Source organism: Gopherus evgoodei, chromosome 1 (genome assembly GCF_007399415.2).
Source record: "Gopherus evgoodei ecotype Sinaloan lineage chromosome 1, rGopEvg1_v1.p, whole genome shotgun sequence".
Classification (NCBI taxonomy): domain Eukaryota; kingdom Metazoa; phylum Chordata; order Testudines; family Testudinidae; genus Gopherus; species Gopherus evgoodei.
In genome coordinates, this window is record NC_044322.1 from 235,555,255 (window position 1) to 235,573,419 (window position 18,165).

At 41.7% G+C, this 18,165-nt stretch overlaps 1 protein-coding gene across 1 annotated transcript in view; it reads right to left on the bottom strand.

Annotated features, from left to right (window-relative positions):
* FAM118A (family with sequence similarity 118 member A) overlaps nt 1-18,165 on the bottom strand; it is a 38,303-nt gene that overhangs the window by 6,655 nt on the left and 13,483 nt on the right. The window contains 15 exon segments of the mRNA XM_030539669.1: nt 3,593-3,625; nt 6,808-6,846; nt 6,849-6,875; nt 6,878-6,898; nt 6,901-6,931; nt 6,933-6,983; nt 6,985-7,095; nt 7,240-7,303; nt 7,305-7,364; nt 8,064-8,147; nt 8,149-8,282; nt 9,617-9,720; nt 9,723-9,756; nt 9,758-9,869; nt 12,172-12,227. Of these exon segments, the coding sequence (XP_030395529.1) occupies nt 3,593-3,625; nt 6,808-6,846; nt 6,849-6,875; nt 6,878-6,898; nt 6,901-6,931; nt 6,933-6,983; nt 6,985-7,095; nt 7,240-7,303; nt 7,305-7,364; nt 8,064-8,147; nt 8,149-8,282; nt 9,617-9,720; nt 9,723-9,756; nt 9,758-9,869; nt 12,172-12,227 (961 nt within the window).

The following is an 18,165-nucleotide window of genomic DNA, read 5'->3' on the forward strand; positions in this document are numbered from 1 at the left end:
CCCCATGCCCCAGTCTGCAGCCAGCCCCACATCCATTGGTGCCCTGCAGTTCCCAAGGCAGTAACCCTGCACACTTGCTTCAATGAGGGGAGCAGGGAGTAGCTGGCACCCACACGTGTGCACGCTCGGGTGACCAGACAGCAAGTGTGAAAAACTGGGATGGGTGGGTGGTAATAGGCGCCTATATAAGAAAAAGACCCCAAAATCAGGACTGTCCCAATAAAATCAGGATATCTGGTCACCCTAGCACACCTTCAGGGAGTGGCAGGGACCCATACATGTGAAACAGAGCTCATTTCTAGTTCAGCCCCCTCTTTTTTAAAAAGAACTTTAGGTAGGGTTAACATACAGCCATATTTTCCCAGACATGTCAGGCTTTTTGGTTCTTAAATAGCCGTCTGGAAATAATTTTTAATTTTTTTAAATTTAAAAATTCCTCCTGGGAAAATACGGAGGTATGGTAACCCTATTGGTATAAAAAAAAAATACTGTGGCAAATCTCTTAAATCAGAACTTTTTACAGAGAACCGGTTGTTAAGATTTTAGCAGCTCATCACTGTCTGCAGCTACTCAAACAAAAAATGGTTACCTTTCTGTACTGCAGCTCTTCTTCCAGATGTGGGTGCAGATGTATAGACCATGACCCAACTTTGTCCCCTCTGCATTGGGGTCTCTATTCTTCACATTTAGTGCAAAGGAAATGAAGGGATTTGAGACTGTACTACCCTTATATAGCCATGGGGGGGCAGGGCAAAGGCCAGAGGGCACAAGTGCCACCTCTACAGGTACTGCTATGTAAAGTTACCTGGCTTTGTTGAGCTAGGTGCACACACCTCTCAGTGGAATACCTGTCTGCACCCACACCACATATTGAACAATTATAGTAAAAGTAATCATTTTACAGTATACAAGGTCCACTACTACATGGAGTTCAGGCCTTACTGAAGATTTTTTTTTGTATTTTCATTGTCATACAATGAAACCTGTCCCCGTGTGCCAACTTGCTACCTGCACTTTGCTGACATATTTCCAATTCCTGGCAGTGTGCTTTGGCTTCCCTTCCATTCCTTATTTTCTCTCCAGTTTGATGGTAACTCTGATGGCCAATCTACAACATAGATGAATTGCTGATAACCCACCTCTAGGAGATAACAGCTGTATGCTGACCAGACCTTTCAGCTGCTCCAGTCCCCCTACTTAAGTTTTCAGAGGAATGCCTCAGTTCCCTCTCAGGATCTGGCCTACCTCTAGGCATTTTATCAGGGATTGGTTGTAGTCTAGTTGCCCAAGGAAAGATGTCACAATCTGCATTTCTTCTGGGAACTACAAGTATTTGCTTTCCAGGAATTCGTATTATATAATATAACAGTAGCTGAATGTGGAAACTGGTCCATGGTGGGGATGCACCTCTGTACTATACACATTTTCCTCATTTGTAAATGGAATTTCCAAAATGGGAAACGAGATTACCTGCTATATCATTGAGAGAGCTCAGATAGGCCCCATTCAATTCAAGGCAACTGGCTAACCCAAAAAGCTCATCAGAACTACTTCCTAGAATTCCAAGCAGTTAAGAAGGTGGATCTCTATTCTTAAGATTCCCTCTGAAATTGGTTACAATTCACATGAAAAGCAAACAATAGGACCTTTGTGGCACACTGGTACTTCCAGTATGTTCAGTTTACTTGATGTTTTAAGTTTCCCTCTAATTTGTGGAGATGTGTTTTACTTCTGGCTATTTCCCAGTTGTAATGGATCACAGAGTACCAGGTGCCCACTCAGGAGAAAGGTAGTTTACTTACCTACCCATAACTTTTCCTCTGTGAAATGGCCACCTGATGCTCTGTGAGACCACCACTCAGGGCATCACCTAATTTGCATTCAATTCCAGTTGAAGGAGAAATCTCTCAATCCTTCCTGCAGAGAGAGAGAGGGAAAAAATCTTGGGATTCCCTCATATTATGATCCTGCTTTGCTGTAAGTCTTCATTTCCATTTGTATAATAAATGATTAAGTAGACTAGCTGTCTCTAAGCAGGATCGTTTTTCATAGTGTTTGTCTTCTCAGTTTGAGCAGTTGGCTGGGGAATTAGAGAGGCAATCAGTTCTCTAAACAGCTCTAGCTGCTAACAATACATTGTGAAACCAGAGAGGCTTTAAAAATAAAATAAAATAAATAAAATAAAAAAAAAAAGGACCCCTAGGTTTAGACAAGAAGGAATAACCCTTGTAATGGGTCACAGAGCACCAGGTGCCCACAAGGGAGAAGGAAAAGTTATGAGTAGGTAAATAAATGTTACCTTTATTGGACATAATGCTGACCAATAATATATGTTTGCACCATTGGCCACAGGATGTCAAATATTCCCTCCACAGCCGCCTCAGAATGAGGGATTCCTCTGGAGCTGAGCCACCTGAGGACATTTCCATCATTACACTGGGCATCAGCACCTAAAGTAGGCCCCCACTGTTTGGGCTAAGAAAAGCAGAAGGAATACAATTTTTGCTTTTGCAGTGATAATTTATGACAAGTCCCATTCCTGCAGTGAGCACACCACCCTTTAAAACCATTCTTACCTCTATGTTTGCTGGTGGGAGAGAGTTGGTGGTTAAGTTATTACAAGGAAATAAGTGAATGTGCAATATGGAGCAGGGGTCAGATTTGTTTTCCTATTTTCAGTTTCTCACTGCCCTTTGTTTGCTCTCTTCTGAAAGATAGATTTAGTGACTAATCTGAAAGGAACACGAGCATGAAATCTAGTTAGTTTAGTGAGTTAAACACAGTTTTAGATCCTACACTTGTCTCTAAGCCTTCCTGCCAATGTCTGGTTTTATAATTCAAAATGTTCTCTCTCGGCTTGCAGCATGAAAGACCCACACAGATAATGGGACATGAGCAATTAGACACTAAGTACTTTAAAATGTCCAAAGTAAACCAACAGGAGAATTTTACTGTAATCTTTCAGTTAATTTTAGATGTTATTTGTAGCAATAGCAATTAAAATTGGACATCTGAGAATTCTTTAAGGTCGACAGTGTTTTTTAATATTAACTCCCTTATACCATATGTTTAAATGTATTAGTCCTTTCTCTAATAAGGAGGGAGTACACCCATGAATGAGCAAATTCTGAACAGATATTTACCATCCTTGACTTGCCTGACAAACAGGAGGTCTAGGGAAGATCAAAGTAAGCAATGATAGGATTAAAGATAAATAGTGAATCTGAAAAGGTAGAAAACATTAAATCCTTGTACTGCTCAGCATTTGTTTGGGGGCAAGAAAACAGCAGCAGTATTCAGTCCCAGCTCTATGATTGAAAGCGTTCAGAAGTTCAGAAGGTGGTTGGCAAGTTAAAGGGACAACTTTTAAAGCAAACTAAGACTGCACAAAGGTAAATCAGTCTGATTAGCATGAACTGTTTGCCTTTTATGATGAACTGAAAACAACTGTCATCTACCACTAAGGCAACTTAGTGAGATTTTCATAGCCACTGCAGTGATCGTGTCATCTTATCTCTTACTTAATTTACTGTCTAAATTATATTTCACCTCTTGTTACTTATGAAAATTGTATTATAAAAATATTCTTTACCCAACAGTGTTGTACTATTCACTCGATCAGCATCTAGAAAGAGAGAACAATTCAACTGTGAACAACTAGTCTGGATATTCTTTGCTTTATATAGTAAACTAAAGCAACAAAAAAACTACTAGCTTTTGAATAAAATTCTGACACTCCAAACCAAATAGTTGCTAGAAAGATGTTTGTATCTTTTATATAATACATGCTGCCTACTAAGCGTCAAGCCCTTTTATTTTAGAAATAAAGCACGCTTAATGCAAGTACCTTCCAACACTTCATTATACAATATCTAACATTGACTTGGCTTTTAAAGGCAGACAGGAAACTACTCCAGTATTACACCTAGACAGAGTTCTATAAAATGAGCAGCACAGTAATCAAGAGAACTACCAAATGACAGAATCTGAACATACTGAATTTTCAAACAGATTATCAGAGGACATGACATTTAAAAGTAGTCTCAAAATGCTAATACCAATGAGAGAATTTCATCAGTTTGTAACAAAATTTTGGCACTGGCACAGCTTGTTCAAAATATATTTGTAATGCAACTACAGTCGTGATCCATCTGCAACGGACCTACCTCATAATTTTGTAAAGCTAGCACATGATTCTGTTCTCTTTCAATCTTGATAAAGAAATAGATGACTGAAGAAAGTTTAGTGACAATTAACTATTGATAATTTGTGAGAAAAACAAAACAAAAATGAGGTGGTGACACACACCCACCCCGGAGATGGGCTATCACACAAAATAAGTGAAGTCAATTTCTCACTGCCACCTGTATAACCTGAAAAGCTGCTTTCCAGATCTGTAACCAATTTAGTTTGGGTTCCTTCTTAACTTTTTTTTATTAAAATCAAAATGAAGACCCTTTAACTCAAACTAAATCCTGAAAGACACATATGCATGTGAGAAGTCCCACTGAATTTAACAAGATTACTTGTGTGCGTGTTTGCAAGGTTGTAGTCTAAGCTTGCAGTCATTGCCAGTAGTGATTTGATGTGGACACAGCAGCGAAATGAGGAATTAAGTGGCAGAATGCAACTTTTATTAAAAACTTTAACACAGGGGAGAGGTACTACTCACCCATGCTCTCCTATAACAGACATTTAATTGGTTCTAGTAGGGGGATTACAGGGCTCGTTACCATATAATCCATAATTGGTGCCAGAGTTACAGGGTTCTTTACCATATAACCTATAACATGGGGTGGCTCTCCTCAGCCTACCCCCCAGGACTCAGCTCTGAGTCCTAGCACCCCATAAGGGGAACAGAGCATGCAGCAGGGTGGGGTCCTCAGCCCATAAGGTCTGACTTCAGCCCACAAAGTCTGAACCTACCATGAGTCCAAAGCCCATTACCAAAATCCAGTCTTTTACCTCTGGGAACCATTCATTTTATTCTCTTAACCACCCTGGAAACCAGACGCAAGTTGTGACAAATAACAACCTCACCCCAGTACCTTAGTTAGGTATTAAGCACATTCCTACTCAACCCACTGTGGCTTGAAGGTGCCATGAAGGCAGCAAAATACTCCCTGGTCCTCTGGCAATTGGCCATGGGAAAAAAGTTCCTTCCTGACCTCTTAAACTCGTAATTGGCTAGACCCACAGAATCCATCAGGTAGCATTCTCATTCCTGTTTGGGTGAGTAGTGTGGCCTGCTGGAATGGAGCTGAAAGAGGCTAAATCCTGGGAGCTGGAGAATGCTGGCCAGTCAGCACCTTTCTCCCCTAGCTGGCCAGTGGGTTCCAGAGACTCCCAAGGGGAAGAGCTTCCTATTGTTCCTTGGTGAGTGTCTTCCTCCCTTGCTACTGGGACTGTTCCCCTTTCACCACTACCCTCATCAAGTTCCCCCACCCACTGATGTGGGTGCATGGCATTTTTCCTTTTAATTCAGATTTTAATCAGCATGTTACACTGGCTGTCATCAGATCAATTTTTGGTTTGCACCTGACTGACTAGCTATCAGTTGCTGTTCAGACCTTTTAAAAAAAGTGTGTGTATAGGACTAACCAGTAGAAGTACGTCTAAAGGACAGACTCAAGTCCACAGCCAGTATCTGCAAAGATCTGCTTTTCAATGTGTGTCCCAGTAGGAAGTGATCAAACACATCCAGACTTTTCTTAAATGTCCTACATACCCAACCTCCTGAAGACCTAGAGGTTTCAGTGGCCTTCTTGGAGAAATCCACCACTCACCTAATCTCTATTCTGGAATCTGGATAAGACTATATGTTAAAGAAATCAATACCCCAGTAAGGCATCCGCCTTCACTTCAAATTTTTTGACTATACTGTTTATAATCACGTTGACAGAGTTCTAGTCACAACAGTTTAGCAGACATAACTGAGAACAGCTGAGAAATTATATTACTAGCTTTTACGCCAAAGTTAGTTTCCCTGTTGCATATTTCTCCAGTGTCCTGATGAAGGGCCACAGTAGAATAAACCTCACTCTAGTGCACTAACCTTGAAGAAAGGAAGATTGCTGGGAAAGCATGTCCAAAGTATTTTGTCATCCTTTTTCTCTCTTCATCTCCCTTTTGACTTTTTGTATTTTAAAAAAAAAAAGACATTCGATAAGTTTATCTTTATGTGTACACTAATCACTTGTAATTTTATATATCAGAGGGGTAGCGTGTTAATCTGGATCTGTAAAAGCAGCAAAGAGTCCTGTGGCCCTTATAGACTAACAGATGTATTGGAGCATGAGCTTGTGTTGGGTTACATACCCACTTTGTCAGATGCATTGTAATTTTATGTTCCAACTTCATGCTTAGCCAAACTATAGTATCTGTTAGCTTTCCTCTTGAGTCAATCCGTACAGCCTTTTAAGCATTTTTTGTTATCTTCTCTGAACTCTCATAATGCCTACAACCAATATTTTAGCTGGGGAACTGCACTTAATGAAAGTGAGTTTAAGGGATAAATACCTTACAAGAACACTATAGTTGACAAATACACTAAGCAAGCAGGAATTCAGAGCACAAAGGTAAATTTACAAGAAATCCAAACATTTGAAAGTATAAAAATTCAGTTACAATTTGTTATTATATGCTCCTATTCAGTAGGTCAATCAGAAGCAGAGATTTTCATGCATGCACTTGTAACTACCCACTGGATAACATCTCAAATCACGTGCCACTTGCACAAAGAATATACTAAGAAGAATTCAGTTGCACACACAGAATTTCATTATAAAATAACAAAACAAAAAATACCTGGACTCCTCTGCTTGCAGATTTGAGCAGTTAGATCTGGACATACTCCGGGAAATATTCAAAGCATCACCATAGGATACTACTTTTATTCATGCAGAAGCATATCTGCCTGGAGTTTAAAAAAGCTGGTCTTCATTTTCTTTAACCACCAACATATAATGTTCTAAATCTACTTTAGTTCTTTACAGTATACAGAAAAAGAGCCTGGAACTATTTGATCATGACTAGAGTCTCTCCACAGCCCACAAACAAGAAGGATTTGGTCAGATACAAGTTCTGCAGAACCTCCTGTTAAGAATATTAACATCCAAAAGAAAAAATGTTATCTATATGGCAAAGACCCATGAGTCAAAGTTTCACACACATAAAAATAGAAATGAAACACTCAGTTTGGCAAAACACAGTATATTCTTGAATTAAAGTCACACGTACCATTACTTCAGGGTCTTGAGTAAATCTTTAATCCTGAAGGACCAACACCATTCCACAGGGCTCGTATACAGCCATGAATATGAAGAACTCCATACTTTATATGACCTCTTGCCCAGCTGAAGAACCTAAAGCAAATCATGAATGTAATATTTACTTTGATTATATTATACTACTGAAAAAGGGGAACTATATTCTTTTACAAGTGCCCAAACATGTAAAGCAGTTGATATTTTTGTCCTTGTATACTAAGATCACAGTATCAGCCATCACTTGCATAAGTTACAGAAAAACAGTTAACTACTAAAATTTTGAAACAGAAGTGCCTAACGTAGATTGTAAAATGTTCAGAATATAATATAAACAAAACCTTTTAAAGGCTTTTTGCTCTTTTGACCAAAAGCAACGTATTTTAATTTGACGAAGAGCATTCTAGCTTTTTACAAAACAGAAGACATCAAGAGTAAAGCAGAAAGAAAATCTTCACACCCGTCAGACATCTTTGCGTCTTCCTTTCCAGTGTCGTGGTGATGGAGTTAATCACTTCACTACTTTAAGATACATTTGTGATTGTTACAGTTACGTCATGCACATGAACTGTTTCTGTAATAAGAAATCTACCATTGGTATTTTCTGGCAAATTGTATCACATTATTCAAAACGGACAAGGAAAACTGTCCATGTCTATTATTTTACTTCACTGTAAAGCTTTACAGAAAACTAAGTAGTAAGATTTGCAATGAGTTAACTAGTGAAAAAACCTGCAAAAGTACAAGACAACTCCTTCCCCTATAAGAGTCCTGACATTTTCATTGCCTTACCATAACTTATCCTTATCTTTCAGGTCTAAAGACTCCATGGGTTTACCCTGTTGCTGACCAAAAATCTCAAGTAAATTGTCATAGTTGTTGTAAGGACCATAGTGCTCTCTCCATTAGCCTGAGGACTGACTGTAGAACAACAGGATTCTGAATATGTTGTTCCAAGTTATCAAACACCTCCATTAAGCAATCCTGGAAAAAGTTGGGCTTGGTATCACCTGTGCGCTGAAGAAAAAGATAAAATAGGGTGTATAGTTAAAAATAATTACTGTAACCGCCTTCAGCAGGACAGCAACGATTCTTAACCATTTGTCCAATACTTTCTTTAAAAGGAATTTACTAAAATAATGAGATTTAGACAGCTCCTATAGTACATAAATATTAGGGTTTGAAATATCAAAGATAAATTTGAATGGCTTCACACATCGCTGTATTATTTACATAGCTCATATAGTAAGGTCATCCACTTTTCTAAAGCTTTTTGACAGGAATCAACTTGTGTGACATATAGGCCTGGGGGGGGGGGGAATCTCTTCTGTAGTTTGCCACAGTTAAACCTGTCACTTCCAAACTGAAATATTAAAATATGCTCCACTCATCTTTTAGCTGGATGCCCAAACTCCATGACGGGTAGACCAGAGGGCGTTCACAACACATCAGAGTTCCACAGACTGCACTGGCTTCCTGATCACTTCCAGGTGCAATTCAATGTGCTGATGTTCATGTTTAGAAGCTGTATAGAGTTAGGGTCCTAGCTTCATGGGAAATCACAAGTGCTGTCATTACCTTTGAGATCAAAAGTTACTATTCCCTAGATTTAAAGTCTGGGGTGCTTGTCTCAGGAAATCACTTTTGCTCAACCAAGCCAGAGATTCTTAATCTTCAGGATGAGCTGCAAAGCCCATCTGTATATGCAGGATTTTCCTTGAGGGGATGGGAGTATTATGGTGTGTGCGCGCGCCTCTCTCAATATAGATGACAAATTTTATCTATATTCTCCTCTGTATTCTCCACTGGAATCATTTCTGCTGGAAGACTTCAGGCTGTTTTTAATAGATTTCCCGAAGAAAACTTCTCAATCTCAAAATCAGTGGCATAGATGCACATTGGACATGTGTGGACTTTCCTTATTTGAAATAAATGGAGCTGGAACAACTTAAGCCTATCAATAGTGTCAAGGTCTGTCAACATTTCTGCTGCAATCTCTGGTTCAGTCAGCAAAGCTATAATTCCTATTTGAGTCAAAATAACACTGACAGACTCTGCCTTATCATAACACAAGCAAGTGTCTTGGCAATTAGAATAATCTGTTTCCACAGTTTTCAATGAGTTTGAAATAAAACATTCAAATTAATGCAAGTAAAATAATACACACACACACACACACACACACACACACACAGAGAGCAGTAACCCCCTACAAGTCCCTATTAGAAATCAAGACCCAATGTGCTAAGTACTGTATAGTAAAACAGACTCTTTCTGCCCCAAAGGGCTCAAAACCTAGATACTGCTATAATAATAATGTCTTTAAATATAAGTACTATTTACGCACTCACTGGGGACATCTTTCTTATGAGATCATGTGCAACTACAAGCAAGTCTCTGTCTTTGATCACTTTTTTGCGGAATTCAGCAACGTCTCCTGGATGAAGCACCTCAGCTGTTCAGCTGCTTCAATCACAGCTTCAATACAGCTTCCTCCATGAGCCAAGTGCTGGTATTTCTGGTGCTACAGCAGCACTCACTCCGGTTCCAATTACCAAAAGAAGGTCCCAAGGCTGCTTCCTTATTAGACTTCTTAAAATCTTCCTAAAATAAAACCAGAAGACCTACATTTTCTACACATTGTTTATCTTGTCAATGTTTCTTAGGATTTGACCGAAGAGCAATTAGTGTGTCCATGTGAACTGTTAGCGCTTGTAAAAAGTAAAAGTGCCAATTGACAGCCCTAGAGTAGAAATGCTCTGTTTCTCAACAGATCAGCTTTCTCAGAATGAGAGATCAACGTACCTCAACCCTAAGGAAGAGAACCACCTTTAGGATGAGAGAATGGGTATGAGACCTCCTACTACTTGTCTTGGCCCTGTATGCTGTGACTGCAACTAATATGACAATTATTGCAAAACCGGGCTGATGTGATCAAGAATTGTTTTCAAACCAAATTAATTTCACATAGTTTACTTTCACTTAACAGCCAAAAAACAGCAATAGCTTCCACTCACTAATATACTTAGCTTGGATTTAAACTGGCAATCTAGAATGAAACTATCGCCAATTTTCAATCCTTTGGGCCACCCAGTCATCCTTCAGCAGTTCTTTTAAGAGGGCTGTACTTCATAGTACCATTGAAAGATTTACTAATAAATATAGAGACATTAATGGCAAAGTTGAAATATTTTAAAAAGACAAAAGGAATAAGGTTCTAGTTCATCTGCATGTTAATCAAATGTACATAAATCAAATTTATGTACAGTTGTGGTCTGAAGATAGTCACATACATGCTCCCCTTCACCTAAACAATTCCCTCGGCTGTTTTCTGTTTATGATCATTAATTATCTTCTCTAGGCTACAGAAAGCTTCAGCCTTAAACACAGATTCACCCCAAAAATGTTGCCTGCATGAGCTGCCCCTAGGTATTAGCTGTACAACAGCAAGCACAAGGAATTCTCAGGCAAGTCTCATGGGGAGGCTTTCTGCAAAACTAAAGTAAATTGTCTTTGTAAAGCAACATCTCCATTAGTCCAAAATCATCCTTGAATGCAGAAAGCTTGGTAAAATGGATAGAATTACTGAGGGAGGGAAGCCTCATTTTCAATTATTTCAGGCAATTAAAGAAAGAAATTCAGAAAAGAAGATTTTTTTTTCATTTATTTTTGAAGTTTTGTAGCTTCTCATTAATCTTGGCTTCAGCAGACAATCTTGAAAACCCTTTTTTTCTGCTAAAACTGTGCATAGTTATAGAATATAAAGTTACACAGGCATAATCTACAAAGCTCTGGTTATTTACATCATATGCACATTACAAATTTGTGAAAAAAACTGGTATGATTATCTAATAGAGATGTGAAATATATTTCAATAATGTGGAAGAACTCAAACAATAATCTGACAAATATTCAACATTAATTTTGGTCTACAATATTTAACTCTTAAAACAGCCCTTATATCATTGCTGGAGGTGGGTAAGCAATTGGGATTTCTACGTCACATTACCTGAATCTATAAGCAACAAGTTAAAGATCCCTGTTGAAATTGCCTCAGGCACAGCAACAACTAAAGTGGCTAAGGAGCTGGTTTATACAAATAAAATACTGCTTTTATGCTCACATTTCTTTCTGCTACAGCACACACAAATTGATTGTTTCCTTCAGGCTTACATGCTACCTATTTCTCACTAACAGCTTAACCAAGTATTAAATATACTGGCAATGGAAAAGTTATGTTCTCAGGCAAAAGTTAACAGACTTTTGAGCATATGTGGTGCCATTTTTAAACCTTATTTAAAATATTAAAGTTGGGCATTTTGGATAATTTATAAAGCATTCTTTTTTTCCTTCACCCAGTTGTCATAGCCTGTACTGAAACTATTTTCATGCTGCTCTTAAGCCAATAAAGGGAGACCATCATGTCCAGTAATAACTCAAGAGGCCTTGTCATTGATGGCCTTGAATCTTTTGCACATTTGTTAACTTATTGAGTTTTCATACGATATTTAAAAACAAACAACAAAACAAAAAACTCCCACACTTTCCATGTTGCTTTGTCAGAAAATTTCAGACATTAAGGCCCAATCCTCAAAGGAATCCAAATGGGAGGACCCTTATGCTCTCAGAGTTCCACTGAATCTACAGAACTCAGAGGGAGTCTGCCTGTATGAATCTTTTGAGGATTAGAGTCTAAACAAGTAGGAAGGGAAGCAAAACAGCATACGAAACATTTTGGAAGGCTAAAGCAGCAACTATGATCGATAACTTTTCATAACGGTGCATCTGAAATCTTTAAACTTCATGCTCACTCCCACAGTTACCTTGACTCAAGAGTCTCAGTGGGTGATCTGCAAGGAACAAATTCCTACCCTCTCTCTCACACACTAGTTACCATTATATTTACCTTGATTTTTGTTCACTTCTGTTGGTTGTACTTTCTTCTGAGTCCATCTCTGAACCCTATTTTTAAAAAAAAAAAAAAAAAAAAAGTTTAGCAACTCATAATACCTCAGGGTATGTCTATACTACGAAATTAGGTCGAATTTATAGAAGGTAATTTTTTAGAAATCGATCTTATACAGTCGGAGTTGTGTGTCCCCCACTTAAGATCATTAACTCGGTGAAGTGCATCCACAGTACCAAGGCTAGCATCGACTTTGGAGCATTGCACTGTGGGAAGCTACCCCACGGTTCCCGGCAGTCTCCGCTGCCTATTGGAATTCTGGGTTGATGGGTCAAAAACATTGTTGCAGGTGGTTCTGGGTACACATCATCAGGCCCCCCTCCCTCCGTGAAAGAAACGGCAGACAATCGTTTTGACCCTTTTTTCCTGGGTTACCCATGCAGACGCCATACCATGGCAAGCATGGAGCCTGCTCAGCTCACCGTCACCATACATCTCCTGGGTGCTGGCAGACGTGGTACTGCAGCTACAAAGCAGCAGCTCATTGCCTTTTGGCAGCAGATCGTGCATTACGAGTGGTAGCCGTCATCATCTCCTGCGTGCTCTTTTAGCCAACCTTGGTGAGGTCGTTTGGGGCGCCCTGGGCAGACATGGGTGCTTCCTGGCAGCCTCAGTGAGGTTTGTCAAGGGTGCCTGGACATAAATGAGTGACTCCAGGTCATTCTCTTTTTAAGTTTCATCTCATGGAGATTCAGTCCTGCCTGCAGTCATACTGCACCCGTCTGCTACCAGCCTAAGATGTATAAGAGAGATGGACTGGACTGAAACAAGAAATCACTAGATTTGGTTTGTATATTTTCTCCTCCCTCCCTCCATGAATAGTGGAAGTAGGGATAGCTCAGTGGTTTGAGCACTGGCCTGCTAAACCCAGGGTTTTGAGTTCGGTCCTTGAGGTGGCTGTTGTGTGTGTTTCTCCTTGATGCAAACCCACCCCCTTTGTTGATTTTAGTTCCTGGTATGCCAGCTCTGTAAGCCATGTCATCAATCGTCCCTCCTCCACCAGAGCAACGGCAGACAATCATTTCATGCCTTTTTTCAGCGCAGACGCCATGGCATGGCAAGCATGGAGCCCACTCAGATCATCCCATGGCAATTATGAGCACTGTAAACACCACACACATTATCCTGTAGTATATGCAGAACCAGACCCTGCAAAAGCAAACCAGGCAAGGAGCCGACAGCGCACAGTGATAAGAGTGATGAAGACATAGACACAGACTCCTCTTGAAGTATGGGGCCCAGCAATGTGGACATCATGGTGTTAATGGGGCAGTTCATGCCATGAAATGCTGATTCTGGGCCCAGGAAACATGCACAGACTGGTGGGACGCAGCATTAGTGTTGCAGGTCTGGGATGATTCCCAATGGCTGCAAACTTTCACATGCTTAAGGGCACTTTCATGGAACTTTGTGACTTGCTTTCCCTGCCCTGAAATGCCAGAATAGCAAGATCAGAGCAGCCCTCACAGTTCACAAGCGAGTGGCAATAGCCCTCTGGAAGCTTGCAATGCCAGACAGCTACCGGTCAGTCAGGTATCAATTTGGAGTGAGCAAACTGATTGTGGGGGCTGCTGCAATCCAAGCAGCCAACACAATCACTGAGCTGCTGATATCAAGGGTAGTGACTCTGGGAAATGTGCAGGTCATAGATGGCTTTACTGCAATGGGATTCCCTAAATGTGGTGGGGCAACAGACGGAACCCATATCCCTATCTTGGGGCCGGACCACCTTGGCAGCCAGTACATAAACTGCAAGGAGTATTTTTCAATGGTGCTGCAAGCACTGGTGGATCACAAGAGATGTTTCACCAACATCAATGTGGGATAGCCGGGAAAGGTACATGATGCTCACATCTTCAGGAACTCTGGTCTGCTTCAAAAGCTGCAGCTAGGGACTTTCTTCCCAGATCAGAAAATAACAGTTGGGAATGTTGAAATGCCAATAGTTATCCTTGAGGACCCAGCCTACCCCTTAGCGCCATGGCTCATGAAGCCATACACACAAGTACGGCTTTAGGATGATTCACCAATTCCCCGGAATCGGGTCCGCACCTTAGGCACCTTCTTAATTTTTTTTTAACTCACCCCGACAGCAGTCGGCTCCGCTGGGGTCTTTGGTGGCCCCGCTCCCTGGCCAGAGGGCTGGCCAGAGCACAGCAAGCCCCGTGGCCCTGCTCTCCCAGCCAGCAAGCCAAAGTGCTGCCAAAGACTGGGAGCGCCACCCGGTGAGTACAAGCCCTGCACCCGACACTTGCTAAAGCCGGCCCTGCATACACAGACAGCCTGGACAGTAGTTAGGGGCTGTTCAGCTATAGGCTCAGCAAGTGCAGAGTGGTGGTAGAATGTGCATTTGGACGTTTAAAAGCTTGTTGGCACAGTTTACTGACTCAGATAGACCTCAGCGAAACCAATATTCCCAATTATTACTGCTTGCTGTGCGCTCCACAATATCTGTAAGAGTAAGGGGGAGACGTTTATGGCGGGGTGGGAGGTTGGGGCAAATCACTTGGCCGCTGATTACATGCAACCAGATGCCAGGGCTGTTAGCTGAGTACAGGAGGGCGCAGTGCGCATCAAAGAAGCTTTGAAAAACAGTTTCATGACTGGCCAGGCTACGGTGTGAAAGTTCTGTTTGTTTCTCCTTGATGAACCCCCACCCACCCTTGGTTCACTCTACTTCCCTGTAAGCTAACCACCCTCTCCTCCTCCCTTCAGTCACCACTTGCAGAGGCAATGAAGTCGCTGCTTCACATTCATACATTCTTTATTAATTCATCACACAAATAGGAAAACAACTGCCAAGGTAGCCTGGGAGTAGTGGGGGAGGAGGGAAGCACCGGGTGGGGTGAGGGAACGACAAGGCCACACTGCACTTTAAAATTTATTGAATGCCAGCTTTGTTGCTTGGGCAGTCCTCTGGGGTGGAGTAGTTGGGTGCCTGGAGGCGCCCCCCCCCACATTCTTGGGCATCTGGCTGAGGAGGCTATGGAACTTGGGGAGGAGGGCAGTTGGTTATACAGGGCCTGTAGTGGCAGTCTGTGCTCATGCTGCCTTTCCTGAACCTCAACCATACGCCGGAGCATATCAGTTTGTTCCTCCAGTAGCCTCACCATTGCCTCTTGCCTTCGGTCAGCAAGCTGATGCCACCTACCACCTTCAGCCTGCCACTTATTATCTTCAGCCCGCCACCTGTCCTCGCATTCATATTGTGCTTTCCTGGACTCTGACATTGTCATAAACAGATAGCTAAGGGTTAATGTCTCTTTCACCTGAAACACCTGACCAGAGAACCAATCAGGAAACTGGATTTTTTCAACTTGGGGTGGAGGGAATTGTGTCTCTGAGTCTTTTGTCTGTCTGCCTGCTTCCTCTGAGCTTTGGAGAAGTAGTTCTATTTTCTAGTCTTCTGTTTCTAAGTGTAAGGACAAAGAGATCAGATAGTAAGTTCTATGGTTTCTTTTCTTTGGTATTTGCATGAATGTAAGTGCTGGGTGCTTTGATTTGTATTCTTTTGAATAAGGCTGTTTATTCAATATTCTTTTAAGCAATTGACCCTGTGTTGTATCATCTTAATACAGAGAGAGCATTTGTATTTTTTCTTTCTTTTTTATATAAAGCTTTCTTTTAAGACCTGTTGGAGTTTTTCTTTACTTCAGGGAAATTAAGTCTGTACTCACCAGGGAATTGGTGGGAGGAAGAAATCAGGGGAAAGCTGTGTGTTGGATTGCTAGCCTGATTTTGCATTTCCTCTGGGTGAAGAGGAAAGTGCTTTTGTTCCAGGATTGGGAACGGAGAGGGGGACTCACTCTGCGTAGTTTCACAGAGCTTGTGTCTGTGTATCTCTCCAGGAGCACCTGGAGGGGGGAAGGGAATCAGGATTATTTCCCTTTGTTGTGAGACTCAAGGGATTTGGGTCTTGTGGTCCCCAGGGAAGGTTTTTCAGGGGGACCAGAGTGCCCCAAAACACTCTAATTTTTGGGTGGTGGCAGCAGTACCAGGTCCAAGCTGGTAACTAAGCTTGGAGGTTTTCATGCTAACCCCCAAATTTTGGACGCTAAGGTCCAGAATCTGGGAATAAGGTTATGTCATGGTGGCAGTGGCGGGAGATAGACAGAATCCAGAAGCCAGTAGGAATATTATATTTTTCTTTTCTCTGCTAAGGGCTTTTTAGCAGAGAGAAACAGTTTGGTTTTAAAAGGGAACCAGAGAGAATTTTTTTTTCTGCTCTCTCTAGCAGTTTGTGGTTTGCATGTTAAGCGAGAAGACTGTTAAGGGTCTTTTGTCATGCAATAGCACTCCCATTGAGAGTCATACAGCACTCTATATGCATGCAAATAAAGTGGTTTTTCTGGTTTCCCTTCATTGAACATTAGCTAGAGAGAGAAAGGGAAAAAAGCACTGTTGCTAGGCAGACTTCAGGAGGCAACAGAGCCTGCAGTTCAAAAGAGAAACACCGGAGGGCACCCCAACACAAGAAAACAGGAACCATGTCTACCAGGACAAAATGGAGGCCGAAGACCAATTAAAGAAGCTGAACACAGGCGACAACTGGAAATAAAACAAAAAGAGATGGAGATAAAAGAAAAGGAAGAAAGCATCAAACTGGCAGCCTTCCAAAGAGAACAGGCAGCCCAAGAGGCAGCACACAAAAGAAAACTAGAAGAAGATGAGTTGGCCCACAGAAGGAAGCAAGAAGAAGAAGAGTTGGCCCACCGCCGAGAAATGGAAAAGCACCAAAAGAAATGGAAAAACAACAAAAAGAAATGGAAAAACAACAAAAAGAGAATGAAGAGAAGGAAAAACAGAGAAAACATGAACTGGAGATGGCAAAAGCTGGGCTGCATGTGCCAGCCAACCCTAACAACCCGGCGCCAATTATTGCTCCACAGCACAGGAAATTTCCCACCTACAAGGCAGGTGATGACACCGAGGCCTTCTTGGAAAATTTTGAAAGAGCCTGTCTTGGGTACAGCATCCCCGAAGACCAGTACATGGTAGAATTAAGGCCACACCTCAGTGGACCTTTAGCAGAGGTGGCAGCTGAAATGCCCAAGCCGCAAATGAATGACTATAAACTTTTTCAAACCAAGGCCAGATACAGGATGGGGATAACCCCAGATCATGCCCGTCGGCGCTTCAGAACCCAAAAATGGAAACCAGAGGTGTCATTTCCCAAACACGCCTACTACATTGCAAAAAACTATGAGGCCTGGTTAACAGGAAACAACATTCAAACATTGGAAGAAGTGAACCTCCTCATACAAATGGAGCAGTTCTTGGATGGTGTTCCTGAAGACATCACACGGTACATACAAGATAGAAATCCCAAAACTATCGCTGAGGCGGGGGAGATTGGAGCCAAATGGATGGAACTGGCAGAAAGCAAAAAAGCTACTGTCAAGGGGAACGATTACCCCAGGGGGCACACAGACCATAAACCTACAACCGAGGACAGCCAAAGACCCTCCATACCACCCAAGTAAAGCCACAGATACCCTACTCTTCAATCTCACCAGTCTCCAGTAACTCACCTCGGCCCAGTGACCCATCAGATGGAAGATGCTTTAAGTGTAATGAACCGGGACATATCAAGGCCAACTGTCCCAAGAACACCATGCGAGTGCAATTCATTACACCACCATCACCCCAAAGATCCCCAGGCCCAGATGCCTCTCAAATACCCTTGGAGCGAAGGGAAAATTTGAGAGTGGGCGGAAAGAAGGTTACTGCGTGGAGAGACACGGGGGCACAAGTGTCAGCTATCCACCAATCCTTTGTTGACCCCAAATTCATCAACCCAAAGGCCAAAGTTACAATTTACCCCTTCATGTCACAAGCTGTAGACTTGCCTACAGCTCAACTGCCTGTCCAGTACAAAGGCTGGTCAGGAATGTGGACTTTTGCAGTCTATGACAATTATCCTATCCCCATGCT